The following is a 17,156-nucleotide window of genomic DNA, read 5'->3' on the forward strand; positions in this document are numbered from 1 at the left end:
TGCTGCAGGGGACGGCAGCAGGCACTCTTATGAGGTGAGCTGCGGTCGTGGCTTATCTGTCCCCTCTCAGTGATGTCACGGGTTACCTATGCAATCTGTGAGTGCAATTTGTCCTTTTTAGACTCTAAACAGATAATGGCTGAGCCCTCAAATATGGCTTTGCTGCTGCGCTTGATGTTGGCAAGAGGGAAGAGGTGTTTCAGATAATGGAAAGCATGTGCTTGCCAGTGTGAGCTCATCACCAACGAGGTCAGAGGAGGACAGTGCTTCTTGCTCGCAGGCCCAGCCTTCATACTGCCTTTTCTTTCAGTCTCAGGTGCAGCCTGTTGTGGGATTGTTAGAGGCCACTTGCATGTGGGCTGACATGCCAGCCTTCTGACCATGTGCGACAGGATTGTGGGCTACTCCTGACTTCAGAGATAGCATCTTTATACAGATGCCAGAGATGCCAGAGACACCCAGGAGTTGAGTCTGCTGGGGGACATGGACAAGGACATGAGTGACAACAGTGTATGTGCTGTGGAGAAAGGATGACTGTGGTGGCACTTGGAAGGTTCTAGAATTCAGAGGGTAACAGAAATGAGATGGCAGTCCTTACCAGCAGGGTGGGTGCTGTGGGATAGGGAGTAGACAATGGTGGACTTGGACTTGAGAGAGTGGTTTATTTATTTATTTTTTTTAATTTTTTTTTAGAATCTTGAACTTCCACTGAGTATTCTGAAAGGGAGAGATTGACTTTACATGGTGGAGGGACTATTTTGAGCCTTTTGATGTTGAGAGAAGCATTTTATGTACAAATGATATGAATTTTGCATTGCTATTCAGTGCATTATGGTTAAAAATTTTAAATACGGCTTCCCACAAGCCTTAAAATTCAATGTGTCAATCTTGTGTTTAAAAATTTTTAATTATTTTTAGAATGAATTTCACTTAAAGCTAAAAACTGTGTATTTCAGGATAGAGTGTGGTGGCATGATGGATCATCACTCACTGCAGCCTCAACCTCCCAAGCTCAAGCGATCCTCCCACCTCAGCCTCGCAAGTAGCTGGGACTACAGGCACACACCACAACACCTGGCTAATTTTTATATTTTTTTGTAGAGATGGGGTTTCACCATGTTGCCTAAGCTGGTCTTGAACTCCTGAACTTAAGCGATCCTCCTGCCTCTGCCTCCCAAAGTGCTGAGATTACAGGCATGAGCCACCGTGTCCGGCCTCTCCTTTCTCTTATACTTATGTGATGGCAGTTGAGGCCCACCTAGATAATCCCCTCATCTCAGGATCCTTAACTTAGTCACATCTACACAGATCATTCTTCCAAATCAAGTAGCAAATACCATAGGTTCCAGGGAGTATGTCTTTGGAAACCATTATCAGTTTACCACACCTTCCTAACACAAGGTAACCTGATGGTCTAATAACATGTTTGCTGGAGTACTAGCTAGCATGTCCACATGTCCTGCCAGAAGAAGGAAAGAGAAGAGCAAAACGGGGCTTCTCCCAGCTGGCTCATCTTAGTAAACAGTCTTCCTTGAAATCCTACCCGATGCTGGCTCACCTGTCATTGGCTGTGTGGACCTAGCTGCCAAGGAGGCTGGGAAATGCAATTATTTATGTACTTAATTGCACTAGGGTGCTAAAGCATAATTTTCTCTGCTATTGTTGTTTGAGACGGAGTCTCACCCTTATCGCCCAGGCTGGAGTGCAGTGGTGCAATCTTCGCTCACTGCAACCTCTGCCTCCTGAGTTTAAGTGATTCTCCTGCCTCAACCTCCTGAGTAGCTGGGGTTACAGTTGCCTGCCACCAAGCCTGGCTAATTTTTGTATTTTTAGTGGAGACGGGGTTTCGCCAAGTTGGCCAGGTCTCAAACTCCTGACCTCTGGTGATCCGCCCACCTTGGCCTCCCAAAGTGCTAGGATTGTGAGCCACCATGCCCAGCAGTTACCAGAAAGGCAATAGCATAATTCATTAATTAGGGAATCCAAAAAGATGTTAATAATAGTTTAGGAGTTTGGGTTATAGAGATTTATATTGTCTGCCAGAGAATTGCTATGGACAGGCATTGCTAGGGACAGGAATCATTTGCACTGCCAAGTTTTCTGCAATTTACAGACCTGTAAACTAGTCAATAGAAAGTCAAGAGTGTACACACCTATGGAAAGATACTGCCGGGGGGTCTGCTTTACATAAGCAACATACCAGGCCCACTGAAGTTACATTCTGTTATCTCTTTTGTCCCTTTCCAAGTGTTTGATACTTTTTATTTATTTATTTTTGAGAGACGCTCTCATTCTGTTGCCCAGGCTGGAGTGCAGTGGCAGGATCACGGCTCACTGCAGCCTTAACTTCCCAAGTTGAAGTGATCCTCCCACCTCAGCCTCCCAAGTACATGGGACTACAGGCACATGCCACCACACCCACCTAATTTTTGTATTTTCTGTAGAGACAGGGTTTCACCATATTACCCACGCTGATCTGGAACTCCTGGGCTCAAGCCATCTGCCCGCCTTGGTCTTCCACAATGCTGGAATTACAGGTGTGAGCCACTGTGCCTGGCCTATTTTTTAAAATAGTGAAAAATTAGGGCTTTCTTACAGAGGTGGAAGGAGATGATAGATGCTGGGGCTGGCCTTTAGCTGTTGCTGTCTCTATATGGGTCAGAAATGTTTACCCAGGATTTGAGACTTGGGGACTTCCTACAACTGGGTATCACTATTATCATTGAAGTGGCCAGACCCTCTTTTCTAACTAAAAAAATTTTTTAATTAACATAGAGCAAAAATGAACTTTTTTTCTCATTGTACAGATCTGTGACTGTCAAATGCACAGTTGTGTAACTACTACAAAGATACCATTTCTTTCACCCCAAAATATTCCCTCGTGCTGCTCCTTTGTAGTCAACACCCAGCTCCTGACAACCCCTGAACTGTTCTCCAAACCTATAGTTTTGCCTTTTCAGAATGTCATGTTTAGAATTGTATATAACCTTTTGAGTCTGGCTTCTTTCACTTAGCCTAATGCAGTTGATTCATTCATGTTGTAGTGGGTATCAATTCTTTTTCTTTTTCTTTTTTTTTTGCAGAGTAATACTGTTTTCCAAAGTGGTTCTACCATTTTGCATTTTCACCAACAGTATGAGGGTTTCAATTACTTTGCATCTTCACCAGCAGTTTTATATTTTGTTTTTTAAGTTTTAGCCATCCTAAAAGGTATGCAGTGGTAGCTCATTGTCCAAGCTGGCCCTTTTAATGATCTCAGTGCAACCTAGTCAGGTTGAAGCTATGATCCATAGCTAATCTTTGGACCTAATCTGATTAAACTCATAAATCCTATTAAGAGCAACAGTGCTTACAGGTATTTCTCTAGAGACGATTGCGTTCTGCGTCTCTGTTCCTGTTCTTGCCCTTGATCTCTGCACCCTGATCTTGGCCCATGAGTGCAGGTAGAGGATTCGCTGTGTGTGGATGTACGTAGATGCATGCCAGAGCATGTAGGTGTGAGGATGGGGCTGGAGAGTTTCCTTCAGGTGCTTCCTTCCGATGGTGATTTTTTTCTGTGTAGGGCGAAGGGTGGAGTGTGTATGTGCATGCATTAGATTTGTTGGAGAAGGCTGGGATAGTCTTGACCTGGTCACTGTGGAGGATGGAAAGAGAGAGTGCTATTGAGTGAGACATAGGACTGCTCTGCCTTCACCCTCTCCTGGATGGTTAAGGAGGGGTCATGGAGCACCTTCTAATCAGTGGAACCTTTCAAGGGACCGAGACCCACGCTCCCCTCACCCCACCTCAACCCCTCCAACACCTCCCCACACCTCCCTTCTCACAGTTCTCCCCTTACTTCCAAATCTCCTGCCCTGACATAAATGAAATGGAATTCTTTAGTAGCCACTGTGCTGAGTAAATATTGGAGAAGATACTCCCAAATTACAGGATTTCTTAGAAGTTACTAGTTTATAGCAAATTAGTATAATTTACTTAAAAAGCAGAAAGAAACTTTTTCTTATTGAAATACATATTTGTGCCCCACCTGAGTACATAGCTCTGTGCTAAACACTGTAAAGAAGCTAAACAGAGACAAAGTTCTCTTCCTCCAGCTGCTTTTGCTTCGTTTAGGAAATGGAAAGAGTAAAACCCCCTGCCTCCCACCTCTGTGGTCCCATTCAGTGACTCCAGTCCTCCCTCGTGCCCCCAGCTTCAGGTACAGCTCAATTGCTGCCTTCCTCCCTCCTGCTGCTGTTTTTCCCAAGTCATTTAACATCATACTGTTTTGTCTTCATACTTGAATTTTGAGCTTTCTTGGGCTGTGGGCAAGGTCTTGCATAGCTACTCCAGACAGGCCATGCCAGTGGGTTTCAAACTTGAGTGGGAGGCCAGGTGAGGTGGCTCACACCTGTAATCCCAGCACTTTGGGAAGCTGAGGTGGGTGGATCATTTGAGGTCAGGTGTTCGAGACCAGCCTGGCCAACATAGTGAAACCCTGTCTCTACTATAAATACAAAAATTAGCCGGGTGTGTTGGTGCCTGTCTGTAGGAGGCTGAGGCACAAGAATCACTTGAACCTGGGAGGCAGAGGTTGCAGTGAACTGAGATCGCACCACTGCACTCCATCCTGGGCGACAGAACGAGATTTTGTCTCAAAAACAAAAAACAAGTCTGAGTGGGGCATCGGAATCACTCTGTGGTCTGGGGAGGGGTTGAGAATTTGCATGTCTAACAAGTTCGCAGGTGATGCTGTTGCTGTTGGTCCAGGGGCTGGTCTGAACCCACAGGGAAAGAAAGTTCTCAAGGATCCTGCCTTCCTTTTGGAGTCAGTTACTTCATGCAGTGGAGGGCTCATTTCCTGCTTGTGCGAACAACAGAAGAGCCCTGTGGCTTAAGGCCTACTTCCTGAGTTCCTTAGACAAACTCTGAAATTAGCCATTCTAGGAAGATCGATCTTTCTCCCAGGGATATCTTTAAATCAAAGTTTGTGGTTGTTCAATTGTTTGTAGCTATTTGCTTAACCATTCCTACAAACCTAAGGAAATCAGCTGCATTTTTTTTTTTTTTTTTTTGGAGACAGGACCTCATTTTGTCACCCAGACTGGAGTACAGTAGCATGAACATGACTCATTGCAGCCTCGACTTGTGCGATCCTCCCGCCTCAGCTCTCTCCACCCCCCGCCCTCCTCACCAAGTACAGGCACGCACCACCATGCCCAGCTAATTTTTGTATTTTTTTGTAGAGACGGGGTTTCACCATGTTTCCCAGGCTGGTCCTGAACTCCTGGGCTCAAGTGATCCTCCCACCTCAGCCTCACAAAGTGCTGGGATTACAGGCGTGAGCCACCATGCCCAGCTGGTATTAGATTCTTTATGGCACATTATAATTACTACCAAAAGTCAGAGGAAGTAAGAGCTAGAGATTTCCTCCTTGTGAGCTCACAACCAGGCATGAATGAGAATAAGGCTTAGGTGGAGTTCTGCCCATACAGATTTATTAGTAGGCTGTCACAGCACAGCCACACAACCTGCTTTATACGCCTGGTAAGGCTCCAGCTTTGTCCTTTTCAGGAGTCTGCTCTGACAGCAGCTTGCATTTGGTGTTTGCCTATAGCACATGAGACAGTGTTTTATAGACATTGTGTCAGTGTTTTATTGCTGCCCTGAGAAATTACTACAAGCTTATCTTAAATCTATTATCTCACAATTCGTTAGGACAGAAGTCCAGGCACATCTGGCTCTCTTCTCTAGGTTTTCTTAGGCCAAAATCAAGACGGTAGCAGGGTGGTGTTCTGTTAAGGCTCAGGGGATGAACCACTTCCAGGCTCATTCAGGAGGGCAGAATTCAGTTCTGTGTGACTGTAGGATTGAGGTCCCCATTCCTTCCTTCCTTCCTCCCTCCCTCCCTCCCTCCCTTCCTTGCTTTTTTGACAGAGTCTTACTCTGTTGCCCAGGCTGGAGTACAGTGGCATGATCTCAGCTCACTGCAACCTCCGACTCCTGGGTTCAAGCAATTCTCCTGCCTCAGCCTCCTGAGTAGCTGGGAATACAGGTGCCCACCACCACGCCCAGCTAATTTTTGTATTTTTAGTAGAGATGGGGTTTCACCATGTTGGTCAGGCTGGTCTCGAACTCCTGACCTCAGGTGATCCATCCGCCTCGGTCTCCCAAAGTGCTGGGATTACAGGCGTGAGCTATTGAGCCCGGCCTAGGTCCCCATTTCTTTACTGGCTGTCAGCTGAGGATTCTTTTCAACTTTAGAGGCTGCCTGCATTCCTGTTTGTGGTTCCCTTCCTTCATCTTCAATGCCGGAAAGGTGGCTTCCTTCTCACACTTTAGTGCCTGACCCTTCTTCCTGCCTTATCTCACTTCTGCTTTCAAGGGTCTGTGTGATTATAGCAAGCTTACCCAGATAATCCAGGATAATCTATTTTAAGGTCATCTAATTAGTATTCTTAAGTCCATCTGCAGACTCCCTACATGGCTGTACCCAGATTGTGTTTGATTCAGTAATGAGGGGATGGGAATCTTGGAATGATATCTTTAGAATTTGGCCCACCAAAGGCAGAATTCAGGTTTTCCTGCCATTTTACATCAGGGACCTAACAATTCCTGGGAATCAGCAGCTGGATTTGGGGCCATTTACTTATCAAATCTAGGCCACCATTCTTAACCTTGAGCCTTACATTTCTGAGGCTTATTACAGTCTAGTCTGCTAGATTTTTATACTTGGGTCACACACAGGCAGTGTTTCTGACATTTCCAGTCAACCCCCTTACCTCAAATATCATCAGTTTCACCACTGAAAATGTTCCAACAGCTGTAATACTAATTAACAAAGTCAGTAATTTAACCAATGTGAAAGCCCATTTCTGATCCAAAGTATACTAATTAACATAACCTGCTGTTGGTTGGTGATAAGGATAGCTAGCAGACTGGCTTGCAGTAGTGTCTCTTGAGTGTGGCTTTTTGATTAAAAGCTGGTTGACTACTCTTGGAGCCTGTCTTCCAGATTAAGACAACTCATTGCCTTTAGACAGTTGCTTACAGCCACTGGACATATCCCAGCTTATGTTGAAGTGTTCTGAAATAAAATTCAAATGATAAAGTGGACTCTTGCCATCTTAACCGAGAGCATCGAGAGAGTTCAGTCGTGTCTGTGGTTCTCACCCTTGTGCCTGGTATGCAGTGGATGTGTCACAGATATTTGTTGAGTAAATAAAATGAATTAATGCATTTCCATGCTTTCATATGTAACAATTTTAGTACAGTGTGAGAACAGCATGACAGATAGCGCTGGAAGAAAGCAGAAATGTTACTCAAGTTACTTTGTTGTATTAGGAGCTTATTGTACTCATGATGCTATAAACATGTAGACTACAAACTGGGACTTGAAAGTGTTAACATTTATTTTAATGATACCTTATTGAAAGGAGCATGGCTACAAAAAATCCCATCAAAAAGTGGGCGAAGGACATGAACAGACACTTCTCAAAAGAAGACATTTACATGACCAACAAACATATGAAAAAAAGCTCAACATCACTGATCATTAGAGAAATGCAAATCAGAACCACAATGAGATACCATCTCATGTCAGTCAGAATGGCGATTATTAAAAAGCCAAGAAACAGATGCTGGTGAGGCTGTGGAGGAACAGGACCTCTTTTACACTGTTGCTGGGAATGTAAATTAGTTGAACTATCGTGGAAGACAGTGTGGCGATTCCTCAAGGATCTAGAACCAGAAATAGCATTTGACCTAGCAATCCCATTACGAGGTATATACCCAAAAGAACACAAATCATTCTGTAAAGACGTGCACACGTATGTTTATTGTGGCACTATTCACAATAGTAAAGATGTGGAATCAACCCAAATGCCCATCAATGATAAACTAAAGGAAGTGTGTAGTACATATACACCATAGAATACTACGCAGCCACAAAAAGGAAGAAGATCATGTCCTTTGCAGGGACATGGATGAAGTAATGAGAACACATGGACACATGGAGAAGAACAACACATACCGGGGCCTGTCAGGGCACGAGGGGAGGGAGAGCATCAGGATAAGTAGCTAATGTATGTGGGGCTTAATACCTAGGTGATGGGTTGATAGGTGCAGCAAACCACCATTGCCGTGTTTACCTATGTAACAAACCTGCACATTTTGCACATGTATCCTGGAACTTAAAATACAATTTGGAAAAAAGGAGCATGGCTCCATTTTGATATACTGTTTTCCTACTAGATTGTGAACATTTACATCCTCACAATGTCTTAGGCGTTGCACCAATGAATAAAGGCTGTCTGCCCTTTCCCAGTGGATCCTTGCAAACAAGGTATTTGAAATAAATAAAAGGAGGCTTATTAAGAGTGGTGTTAGGTGACTTTTGTGTTCTCTTCACCATCAGCAGGTGACACATTTTTTTCTCTTCTGTTTTTTTCTTCCCTAGAATTGCAGTCTGAATTTCCCTAGATCTCACTTGTCTTTGGATTAGGATGAGGTCCCAGTAGTAGTAACTCAAATCGCACTGATCTTTTGCCACTACCTTTTTATACAAGGCCCCAGGCCCTTGTAAAAGTGTTCCTGAATGCTTCTGGAAGTACCCAGAGGGTGTCTGCTGGGACAGCTGGTGCACTTCTGTTTCCAGGTGCCTTGTCGTTCATCCACACCCTGTATCCCGGGAGTTGTGGGGGGCCTGGTGCTGCGTTTTATCGTTCCCTGGAGGAGAGCTGTCAGCAGTTTAGTTACTTAATCCCCTTCTGCCTCTCATGGGAGATATCCAAGGGATGGATGCCAGGCTGTGTTTGAAATTGCCGTCCTCTTTGGCCAAGGTTTTCCACCTTGGTCAGTTCATTTTTTGTCTCGTTTCCCCAGGGTGAATCTTCCCAAGAGGCTCTTACTCTGTAAGATGGTGTCTTTGGGCAGTGCCTTCTGTCCCCCAGCTGTGCCTCAACTCAGGCAAGGGACAAAACCACATGGAGCCAGCCCATGTTCCTGTTATAAAGACTCCCTTTATGCCACAGGCTTGGGTAGGCCAAGTCGTCATCTTTTTTCAGTCCCTAATTGCATGTCGCCTCATTCTCCTCCCTGACCAAGCACTCTTTTGTTGGTGGGGGGGGGGAGGGGGAGGATGCGGTGTGGGTACTAGAGGAAGAGGGGTCAGACTTTAGAAGCTCTGTCTGGATGTCTTGCTCCTTAAAATCCAAGACTCATCTGGTAGTTTACCACAGTTTGCCATTAGGAATTGGCTATTTAATGCAATTTGCCTTAGTCATAAAGGTTCCCCCTTCCCCCAAAATATTCTCTTACTCATCTCTTTATTTTCCTCATCTTGTGAAATTTCCCACTGTGGAATGAAAACCTAGATCAGATAAAATTGGCAGGAATCTTTACTATGAAAGTTCAGGATGCAAAAAAATCCCTAAAATGATTGATAACATGCAGTGTCACTTTTCACAGCCTCCAGATATCATGAAAAATGTAAGATCCACTTTAAATGCAATAAGTAGCCTCAGGTGTTCTGTGTCCCAAATATTGCTTTCATATAAATATATAATTATCTTTAACCGAAACACTCAGAAATGAAAGGTAGTCCCTGCCCTTCTCCCTTTCACTGCCTCGAGATAAAGCTGGGTTTGGTTTATTTCTATCATCTCTTTTAAAAAATACTCCTTATGTGGCAGTTTCTAAGCAGCAAAATAGTCAGCTGTGTGATTAAAATGTCAAAAAGCAGGAAAACTGGCCTCTGGGAAAGTCTATTTGGAGATTTATGTAAAGGCAGAATTCTGAATGGGGAGAGTGCTGTACCTTCTGGGCTGCAGAATGGAGTGATTAAGGGAGGGTTCTGGCCGCATCCTTCCAGACTGACACAGGCCCTGCTACACAGTTACAGAAGCTGACAGGTGCTTGTGTTTTGTTTTGTTTTGTTTTTCTTTTGCAAGCTGCATACTTGGTACCTTTGGGTTTATGGCTGTGTAACTTACTTTTGGCACTTTGTTGTTTTTAATTTTAAGGGTCCTTTATAACTTTGAGATCCACCTTCTCCTGTATCACATAGTGGAGATTGTGAGGGGAGGGGCAGTGGCTTGGGGAAATTGGAATGAGGAGAAGGATCTAGAGTTCAGATGAAGTAGCTTTAATTTATGATGGAGGATAATGCCCATTTATCTTAAATCTTGTAAACTGAACACGTTGATGCTCCACTCACAGCCACTGCACTCCACTTCACTTGAACCTGACTGGAGTGGGTGGTAAACAGTGGTCTTCCCTAGAGACCCCGTTCGTGCTACCAAAGTGTCATCTGTGGTCCCAGCCCACACCTTGAACATCAGAATCTACATTTGAAGCCTGTGCACATTACAGCTGGAAAAGTGGCGGCAGCAGAATAACAGTGCCGGGGGCGGCGGGGGACTGGGAGCCCAGCCCTGGAGACGTGCCAGCTTCTAGAGGAGCTGGTTGTCAGCTAATACCAGACGGTCTTTCCTTGTTCTTGTTGTCGTTGTTGTTTATTTTATGTTTTTATCCACAGACAAGTCTTGTCTTGTTTTTAAGAGCCTCCTGCATTAAAACATACCCAGTAGCTGGAATATCATGCTTTCTGGGTAATTATTATGTAGTATTACATTCTGGTTAATTTGGGGGGATTAACCTCATAACACTTGGTTTAAGTAAAAGGGGGAAGTTTAAAGTAGTTTATGCTTGAATATTTTGTTTTAAACAAAAAGTTGTGAGGGGAAAGGTGCTGGGCAGTAGTTTTCCCTGAGTAGGGGTTTGGGGAGATGGATTTTTCCGTCTGGATCTCGGTTGATAAGGACTGTGGCCACTTTATGTGGAGGAGAGTTCCGTATAGATGGCACAGCGATTAGTGTCATTGTGGTTTAATAGGTGGCCATGTGTGACTGGCGCTTGGTGGCTGTGATGGCTTCTGACTGTGTGGCCTGCAGTTGTTCTGTAGCTGCAGCCTGCTTAGCTGCCCACATCGTGGGCTCCAAGTGTCCCTTGTCCCAGTATCCTTTTGTGTAATAGAGGCAGTATTGCTTTTCTTTCTATAGGGCGTTTCTTCTTTTCTCTCATTCCTTAGTTAGTTTTTTTAAAGAGACAGTGTTGGCACAATCATAGCTCATTGCAGCCTCGAACTCCTGGGCTCAGGCAGTCCTCCCAAGTAGCTGGGACTACAGGTGTGTACCACCGTGCCCAGCTCAGAGTTCCTTTCTTAACCTGTGTCAGTCGCTGTCTTTCAGGGTAGGTCTTTCCTCACCTGCCTGGTGGTCCCTGGCTCCTTATTTGTATATAAGGTGCTAAAAGCTGATTGAAAGGGGTACATTGAGGGCAAGCTGTGCTGCAGCATGATGGTCAGGGATCTACCTTTCTTGGGGTAGGAGTCCCCAACTATGATTATCTTTAGGCCTTCTTCTCTTGATGAGCTTATCCAGAGAGGAATCTTCCCATCCCTTCCTGCCGTGGCCTATAAGCTTGGCTGTCCGATCTCATAGCTGGGGGCTGGGGGTGGGAGGTACGTCTCGGGCCCATCAGTCTGCATGTAGAATATTTCTTAATCTACTTTTTCCTTAGCAGTTACAAGTTTTAAAAAAACACAAAAAGAAAACAGCACTCATCAGTTTAGCTCTTGAATCTCTCTCCATGGTCTTAGAATTGAGCCTTTCCAGAGAATAAACTTGGCCTCTAGGATGAGGGAGGGGGGATGCTCCAGGCTTAAGACATTTCTGGGATGGGGGGGTCTCACTTTTCTCCTTCAGTAGTTTTCAACTAGCCACACTACTGGATGTCACCAGCATCCCTGCCTTCCAGTGGGCCTGCTGTCACCGAGGCTCTGGCCCGGGCTGAGCCCTCATCACTCCCCCTCCCCCCGCCCCCGCCCCGCCCCCACCCAACACTAACCTTTCTGCTCTGCCTGCTCCACTGCTCCTTGGCAATCTGTTTCCTACCTTCAGAGGCTTGGTTTCTGGCCAGTGGCTCTTTCTCCTTTCCCCACTGGTCTCTCTTTAATCTTTTTGCTACAACTTTAATGGTGTTTTGAGAGGGAGTGGAGGCAAACACGTATCATCTGCTCTGCTTAATGCAAAGTATGCACAAATTCTCTAGTGACTGATTGTGGGGGACAATAAAACCTATGGCTATAAATTTATCTTGTTTTACAGCACTTGAGGTTCAGCTGTTTGTGAAAAGCAATTTAAATACAAGGATCATGCAGGAGAACAGTTGTTTATATTCACTTAATATTTCCTCTAGTATAAGTTAGGGAAGATCAGAGACAAGTAGGATGCATAAACGATTTGCTGCCTCTGCAGCCAGCGTCCGTGGATGTTGATGACTGGGTGGTGGAAGTTCCCAGTGCCTGGGCTTTTTCTAGAATTGCATGTTTAATCCAGATTTCATAGTTGTATAAGTGCTCACTGGTGATTCAGTGCATGGGCTTCAAAACTGCATAGACCAGGGTGTGAATTCCTTCCTGCTTTGTCATGTGTGGGCCGAGTTCAGATAAGAACAACTTATTTGAACGTCAGTTTCCTGACCTAAAAATGAGGGAAATTGTACTTTTCTCCCAGAGTTATTAGGAATGAGTGAATTAATGTATGTGCGTGCTTTGCCTTATGTGACCACTGAATATATGTTTTACTTACTTTGGTATATTCTAGGTCTCCTTTCGTATGTGACGTTACTGTGATTTAGTGTGCCTGGGAACCAGGTGGGCCTGGTCTTTGTGCGTGGATTTTCCTCTTGTAGCAAGAGGTTCATTTGCTCACCTTTAGGGTCTGGGACATAGTAAGGCCTGAGTTAGGGGACATGAGGAGGGAGGGGTACAGTTTTGTTTTGTTTTGTTTGAGACAGAGTCTCACTCTGTTGCCCAGGCTGGAGTGCAGTGGCGTGATCTCAACTCACTGCAACCTCCATCTCCTGGGTTCAAGTGATTATCGTACCTCGACCTCCAAAGTAGCTGGGACTACAGGCACATGCCACCATGCCCAGCTATTTTTTTTTTTTTTTTAAGTAGAGATGGGGTTTCACTATGTTACCCAAGCTGGTCTGGAACTCATGAAGCAATCCACCCGCCTCAGCCTCCCAAAGTGCTGGGATTATAGGCATGAACGAACCACTGTGCCAGGCCTGGGTACAGTATTTGAACCTAGGTCTGCCCAACTCACGAGTCCCTTCATTGAGTATCCTGGCTCCTCGGGGTTGAGTCTATGAGTTAGGGGTTGGATCTGAATAGAACCGTTCTAAGACAGTTAAACAGGCAGGCATGTGGATGCTTTCTGAAGGCTCTGGGTGATACTGGGTTCCAGGATCCAGACATTTACAATAACCATCATACATTAATGAAATAGCCCACATTTTAAGAAAGTGGTTACTATTAGAGAATATTTTTGAAGACTCTATTGGGTAGGTAGATTGGAGCCTAGAAATAGATCTCTTTAGATTTGCTGTTACTGTACCTTGAAGAGTTAAGGGGAGCAGAAATACAGGCACTTCTTGAACAGTGGCCATGCCTGCTCATTGGGCAAATTATCAGGCAATAATAACAAAGAGCTTTACCTCCCCAGGTCCTTCAAATGGACGAGGGCAGATGAAGGGAAAAGATGTCAGCAGTTCATTTTACCTTAGGGAGTAGGTGGCAAACCAAAAGTGTATGTGGGTTCTTGTCTTTGTTCTGGTTCCCTTTTTTTTTTTTTTCTTTGAGACAGGGTCTTGCTCTGTCACCTTGGCTGGAGTGCAGTGGTGCAATCACGGCTTACTGCAGCCTCCAACTCCTGGGCTCACAAGACCCTCCTACCTCAGCCTCCTGAGTAGCTGGGACTGCAGGCAAATGCCACCACACCCAGCTAATTGATTCCATTTGTATCTGTCCTATTCAGGCCCTTCTTTCTAGTTTATGTCTCTTACACAGCAAATAGTTTAGCTCCACTCCCAAAACCCCACAAGTCTTTTTCCCTATGCATATTTATATGTGGATACATATATATATATGTTGTAGATAAAGTCTGGATACTCTTGAATAGCCTACATCCCACACTTAGATTGCAATTATGTGTCCCCTGTAACCATTCTATTTTAATCTTTGTAAAAGTTCCCTTTATGACAGGGTTAAATTATGAAGACCACCAAGTGATTAAATACTACATGAATCATTTAAAAATGACAGTTCCTGAAGTTTGAAATACCATTCTTATTTGTAAAGTATTATTAGCTTATTTGATAACAGTCTAGTTTAAGATGTAGTACACCCATGTAGCTGGCTAGGAATTGGATTATTTTTGTAGTAGTATAAATGCTTTTGCAGTATGCCTTTAGATGGCAGCATCTCTCGCCATAAACCATCTTTTGACCAGAATTTCTTAGATGCAGAAGGCGTTTGAGACAGAAGGATGGTCTATCTGCATCACCCCATCATGACACAGTGGTGGAACTGGGCCCCTGGGACTGTCAGGGCTATGGCCCAGGGCTAAGAAGAGGGGATAGTTGTAGATTCCTGCCTGCATGTCTTCTACTCCCCCTTCTCTTATTGATGTAAAATGTTTCCTATCTCTGTGGTCTTGCTAAAAGCCATTTTAAGGCAACCAAGGAACACTAGAATCAAGGGAGTGATTTTGGACCAAAATGTAACAGAATAGGCAGTATTTTCTTTATTTTTGAGACAGGGTTTCACCCTGTCGCCCAGGCTAGAATGCAATGGTGTGATCTTGGCTCACTGCATCCTTTACCTCCTGGGCTCAAGTGATCCTTCCACCTCAGCCTCCTGAGTAGCTTGGATTTCAGGCACACATCACTGCACCCAGCTAACTTTGTTTCTTTTTATTTATTTATTTTTTGAGACGGAGTCTTGCTCTGTCGCCCAGGCTAGAGTGCAGTGGTGTGATCTCAGCTCACTGCAGACTCCACCTCTTGGGTTCAAGTGATTCTCCTGCCTCAGCCTCCTGAGTAGCTGGGATTACAGGCGCCCACCACCGTGCCTGGCTAATTTTTGTATTTTTTTAGTAGAGATGGGGTTTCACCATCTTGGCCAGGCTGGTCTCGAACTCCTGACCTCATGATCCACCTGCCTCGGCCTCCCAATGTGCTGGGATTACAGGCATGAGCCACTGCGCCCGGCCTCTTTGTTTATTATTTTTTTATAGAGACAAGGTCTTCACTGTGTTGCCCAGGTTTGTCTCAAACTCCTGGGCTCAAGTGATCCTTCTGCGCTGGCCTAAGTGCAAGAATTACAGGTGTGAGCCACCGCGCCTAGGCTTTTAATTTTTTTTAAGCAGTTTTGTTTAGTATAATTCACATCCATACAGTTCACCCATTTAAAGCATACAACAGACTAATTTTAAATATCTTCATAGTTGTACAACTGTCCCTACAACCTAATTTTAGAACATTTGCTCACTCTAAAAAGAAGTCACATATCCCTTACCATTACCCCACAGGCCTGCGTAGCCTGCATAACACCCAGCCCCTGGCAACCATTTATACTTTCTGAAAGATTTGGCTATTCTGGGCATGACATATGAATGGAATCATGTAGATCCTTTGTGACTGGCTTCTTTCACTTAGCAGAATGTCTTCAAGCTTCATCCATGTTGTAGCATGAATCAATACTTCCTTTCTACTGCCCAATAATATTCCATTGTGTGGGCAAAGAACATTTTGTTGTCGTCATTTGATGTACCTTTAGCTAGTACAAATGGCGTTACTATGAGCATTCGTGTACAAGTTTTTGTGTGAACATATATTCCCATAGGAGTAGAACTGCAGGGCCATGTAGTAACTCTGCACTTAACCTTTTGAACGACTGCCAAACTGTTTTCCAAAACGACTGCATCATTGTATGTGGGGGTTCCATCCAGTCTTACGAAGAATTCCAGATTTTCTGATGATAAGTAGGGGCTGTGGGAACAGGAGGTGGGAGATAAGCCTGTTGGTCTCTCCTATGTCTGACCCGCTTGCTGGCTGCTGTGCCCCGCACAGTTACTGTGCGTCACCAGCCAGATAAGATGCCTGCATTCTTGTGGCTGGTGCGCAGACCGTGTTGCTGTTACAGGCCGGCTGTTTGTAATCCTTGCCTCCTGACTTTAGAGATACCAAGCTACCAAGTCATCTTTGTCCCATCCTTGTCCCAGTTAGAGGAAAATCAAACCCTTCATCACAAAGCAGTCCAGGTTTGAACATGTCAAAATCACCCACTTGACCAGTGAAGACAGCTGTAGCGACTTCACAGCAAGAGAGCAGCTTTTGTTTTTGTTAGGGTTTACATTCTCAAATCTGAGCTTACTCTTTTCTTCTTTGGTAGGCCAGACTGGACATTCCCTCATCTGTACTGAAAGTGTGTGTGTGTGTGTGTGTGTACTGAAAGTGTGTGTGTGTGTGTGTGTGTGTTTAAGGGAGGGGAAGGCACTGGCTCTTCCTCTAGGCATATTTGGGTCCTGGTAAGGACACACACTGTACATTCCAAGGCTTTGTTTGCATCTGGAAAAAATTAGCCACACTCAGATCTTTCCCACTACAGGTCCTGTCAGGAAGCCCAAGTATGTGGAAAGCCCCAGAGTGCCTGGAGATGCAGTTATAATGCCATTCAGAGAAGTATCCAAGCCAACAGAGCCTGATGAGCATGGTAAGAATGTTTTCAGTGATTTCCTTCCCCCTCTACCAAAGATTTTATACAATGACATTTCATTTCTGAATGAAACTTGAGTGTCCTTGCAGTACGCTTTGCTGAGAATGTATTTGGGAGGTATTTTCCCCTCCAGCAGTTAGAGAGATCTGTTTGGCTAATGCAAATTCTTGGAAATTGTATACCTAACGTAGAAATAGTTAAGTGGGTACATATGCATTATTTAAGGATTGAGTCCTATTTCCTCTGAATTTTGACCTACCAGGTCTTGGAGGATAGGAAGCGTCACCCAGTAGATTGCTTCCAAGATTTTGTTTTGTTTTTAATACTCTACTGCTTGAGAAAATTCAACAACAGGCTTTGGCTGAAAAGCTGAAACTTTAACTGGACAAAGCATGTAATTGCTAGCTTTAAAAAAAGCATTTGGTGTCTTTTGAAGGCTGCTTTTTTTAACATCTGAAGTTTTTCTTTAGGGGATGTTGAAGTAGGAGCAAAAAAAAAAAGCCAAATTGATGGAAATATTTTTAAAGACATTTTATATGTATATATATTTTAT

At 44.4% G+C, this 17,156-nt stretch overlaps 1 protein-coding gene across 15 annotated transcripts in view; it reads left to right on the forward strand.

Annotated features, from left to right (window-relative positions):
* Positions 1-17,156, forward strand: part of TANC1 (tetratricopeptide repeat, ankyrin repeat and coiled-coil containing 1) — a 262,694-nt gene that overhangs the window by 149,925 nt on the left and 95,613 nt on the right. For 12 of the 15 annotated variants that reach the window (XM_024243336.3, XM_054548917.2, XM_054548921.2 and 9 more), the window contains one exon: positions 16,496-16,600. The exons of the other annotated variants lie outside the window; for them this stretch is intronic. In XM_024243336.3, coding sequence (XP_024099104.3) covers positions 16,496-16,600 — 105 coding nt within the window. The remainder of the gene's footprint in view (positions 1-16,495; positions 16,601-17,156) is intronic. 15 annotated transcript variants of the gene reach the window in all.

Source organism: Pongo abelii, chromosome 11 (genome assembly GCF_028885655.2).
Source record: "Pongo abelii isolate AG06213 chromosome 11, NHGRI_mPonAbe1-v2.0_pri, whole genome shotgun sequence".
Taxonomy (NCBI): Eukaryota; Metazoa; Chordata; class Mammalia; order Primates; family Hominidae; genus Pongo; species Pongo abelii.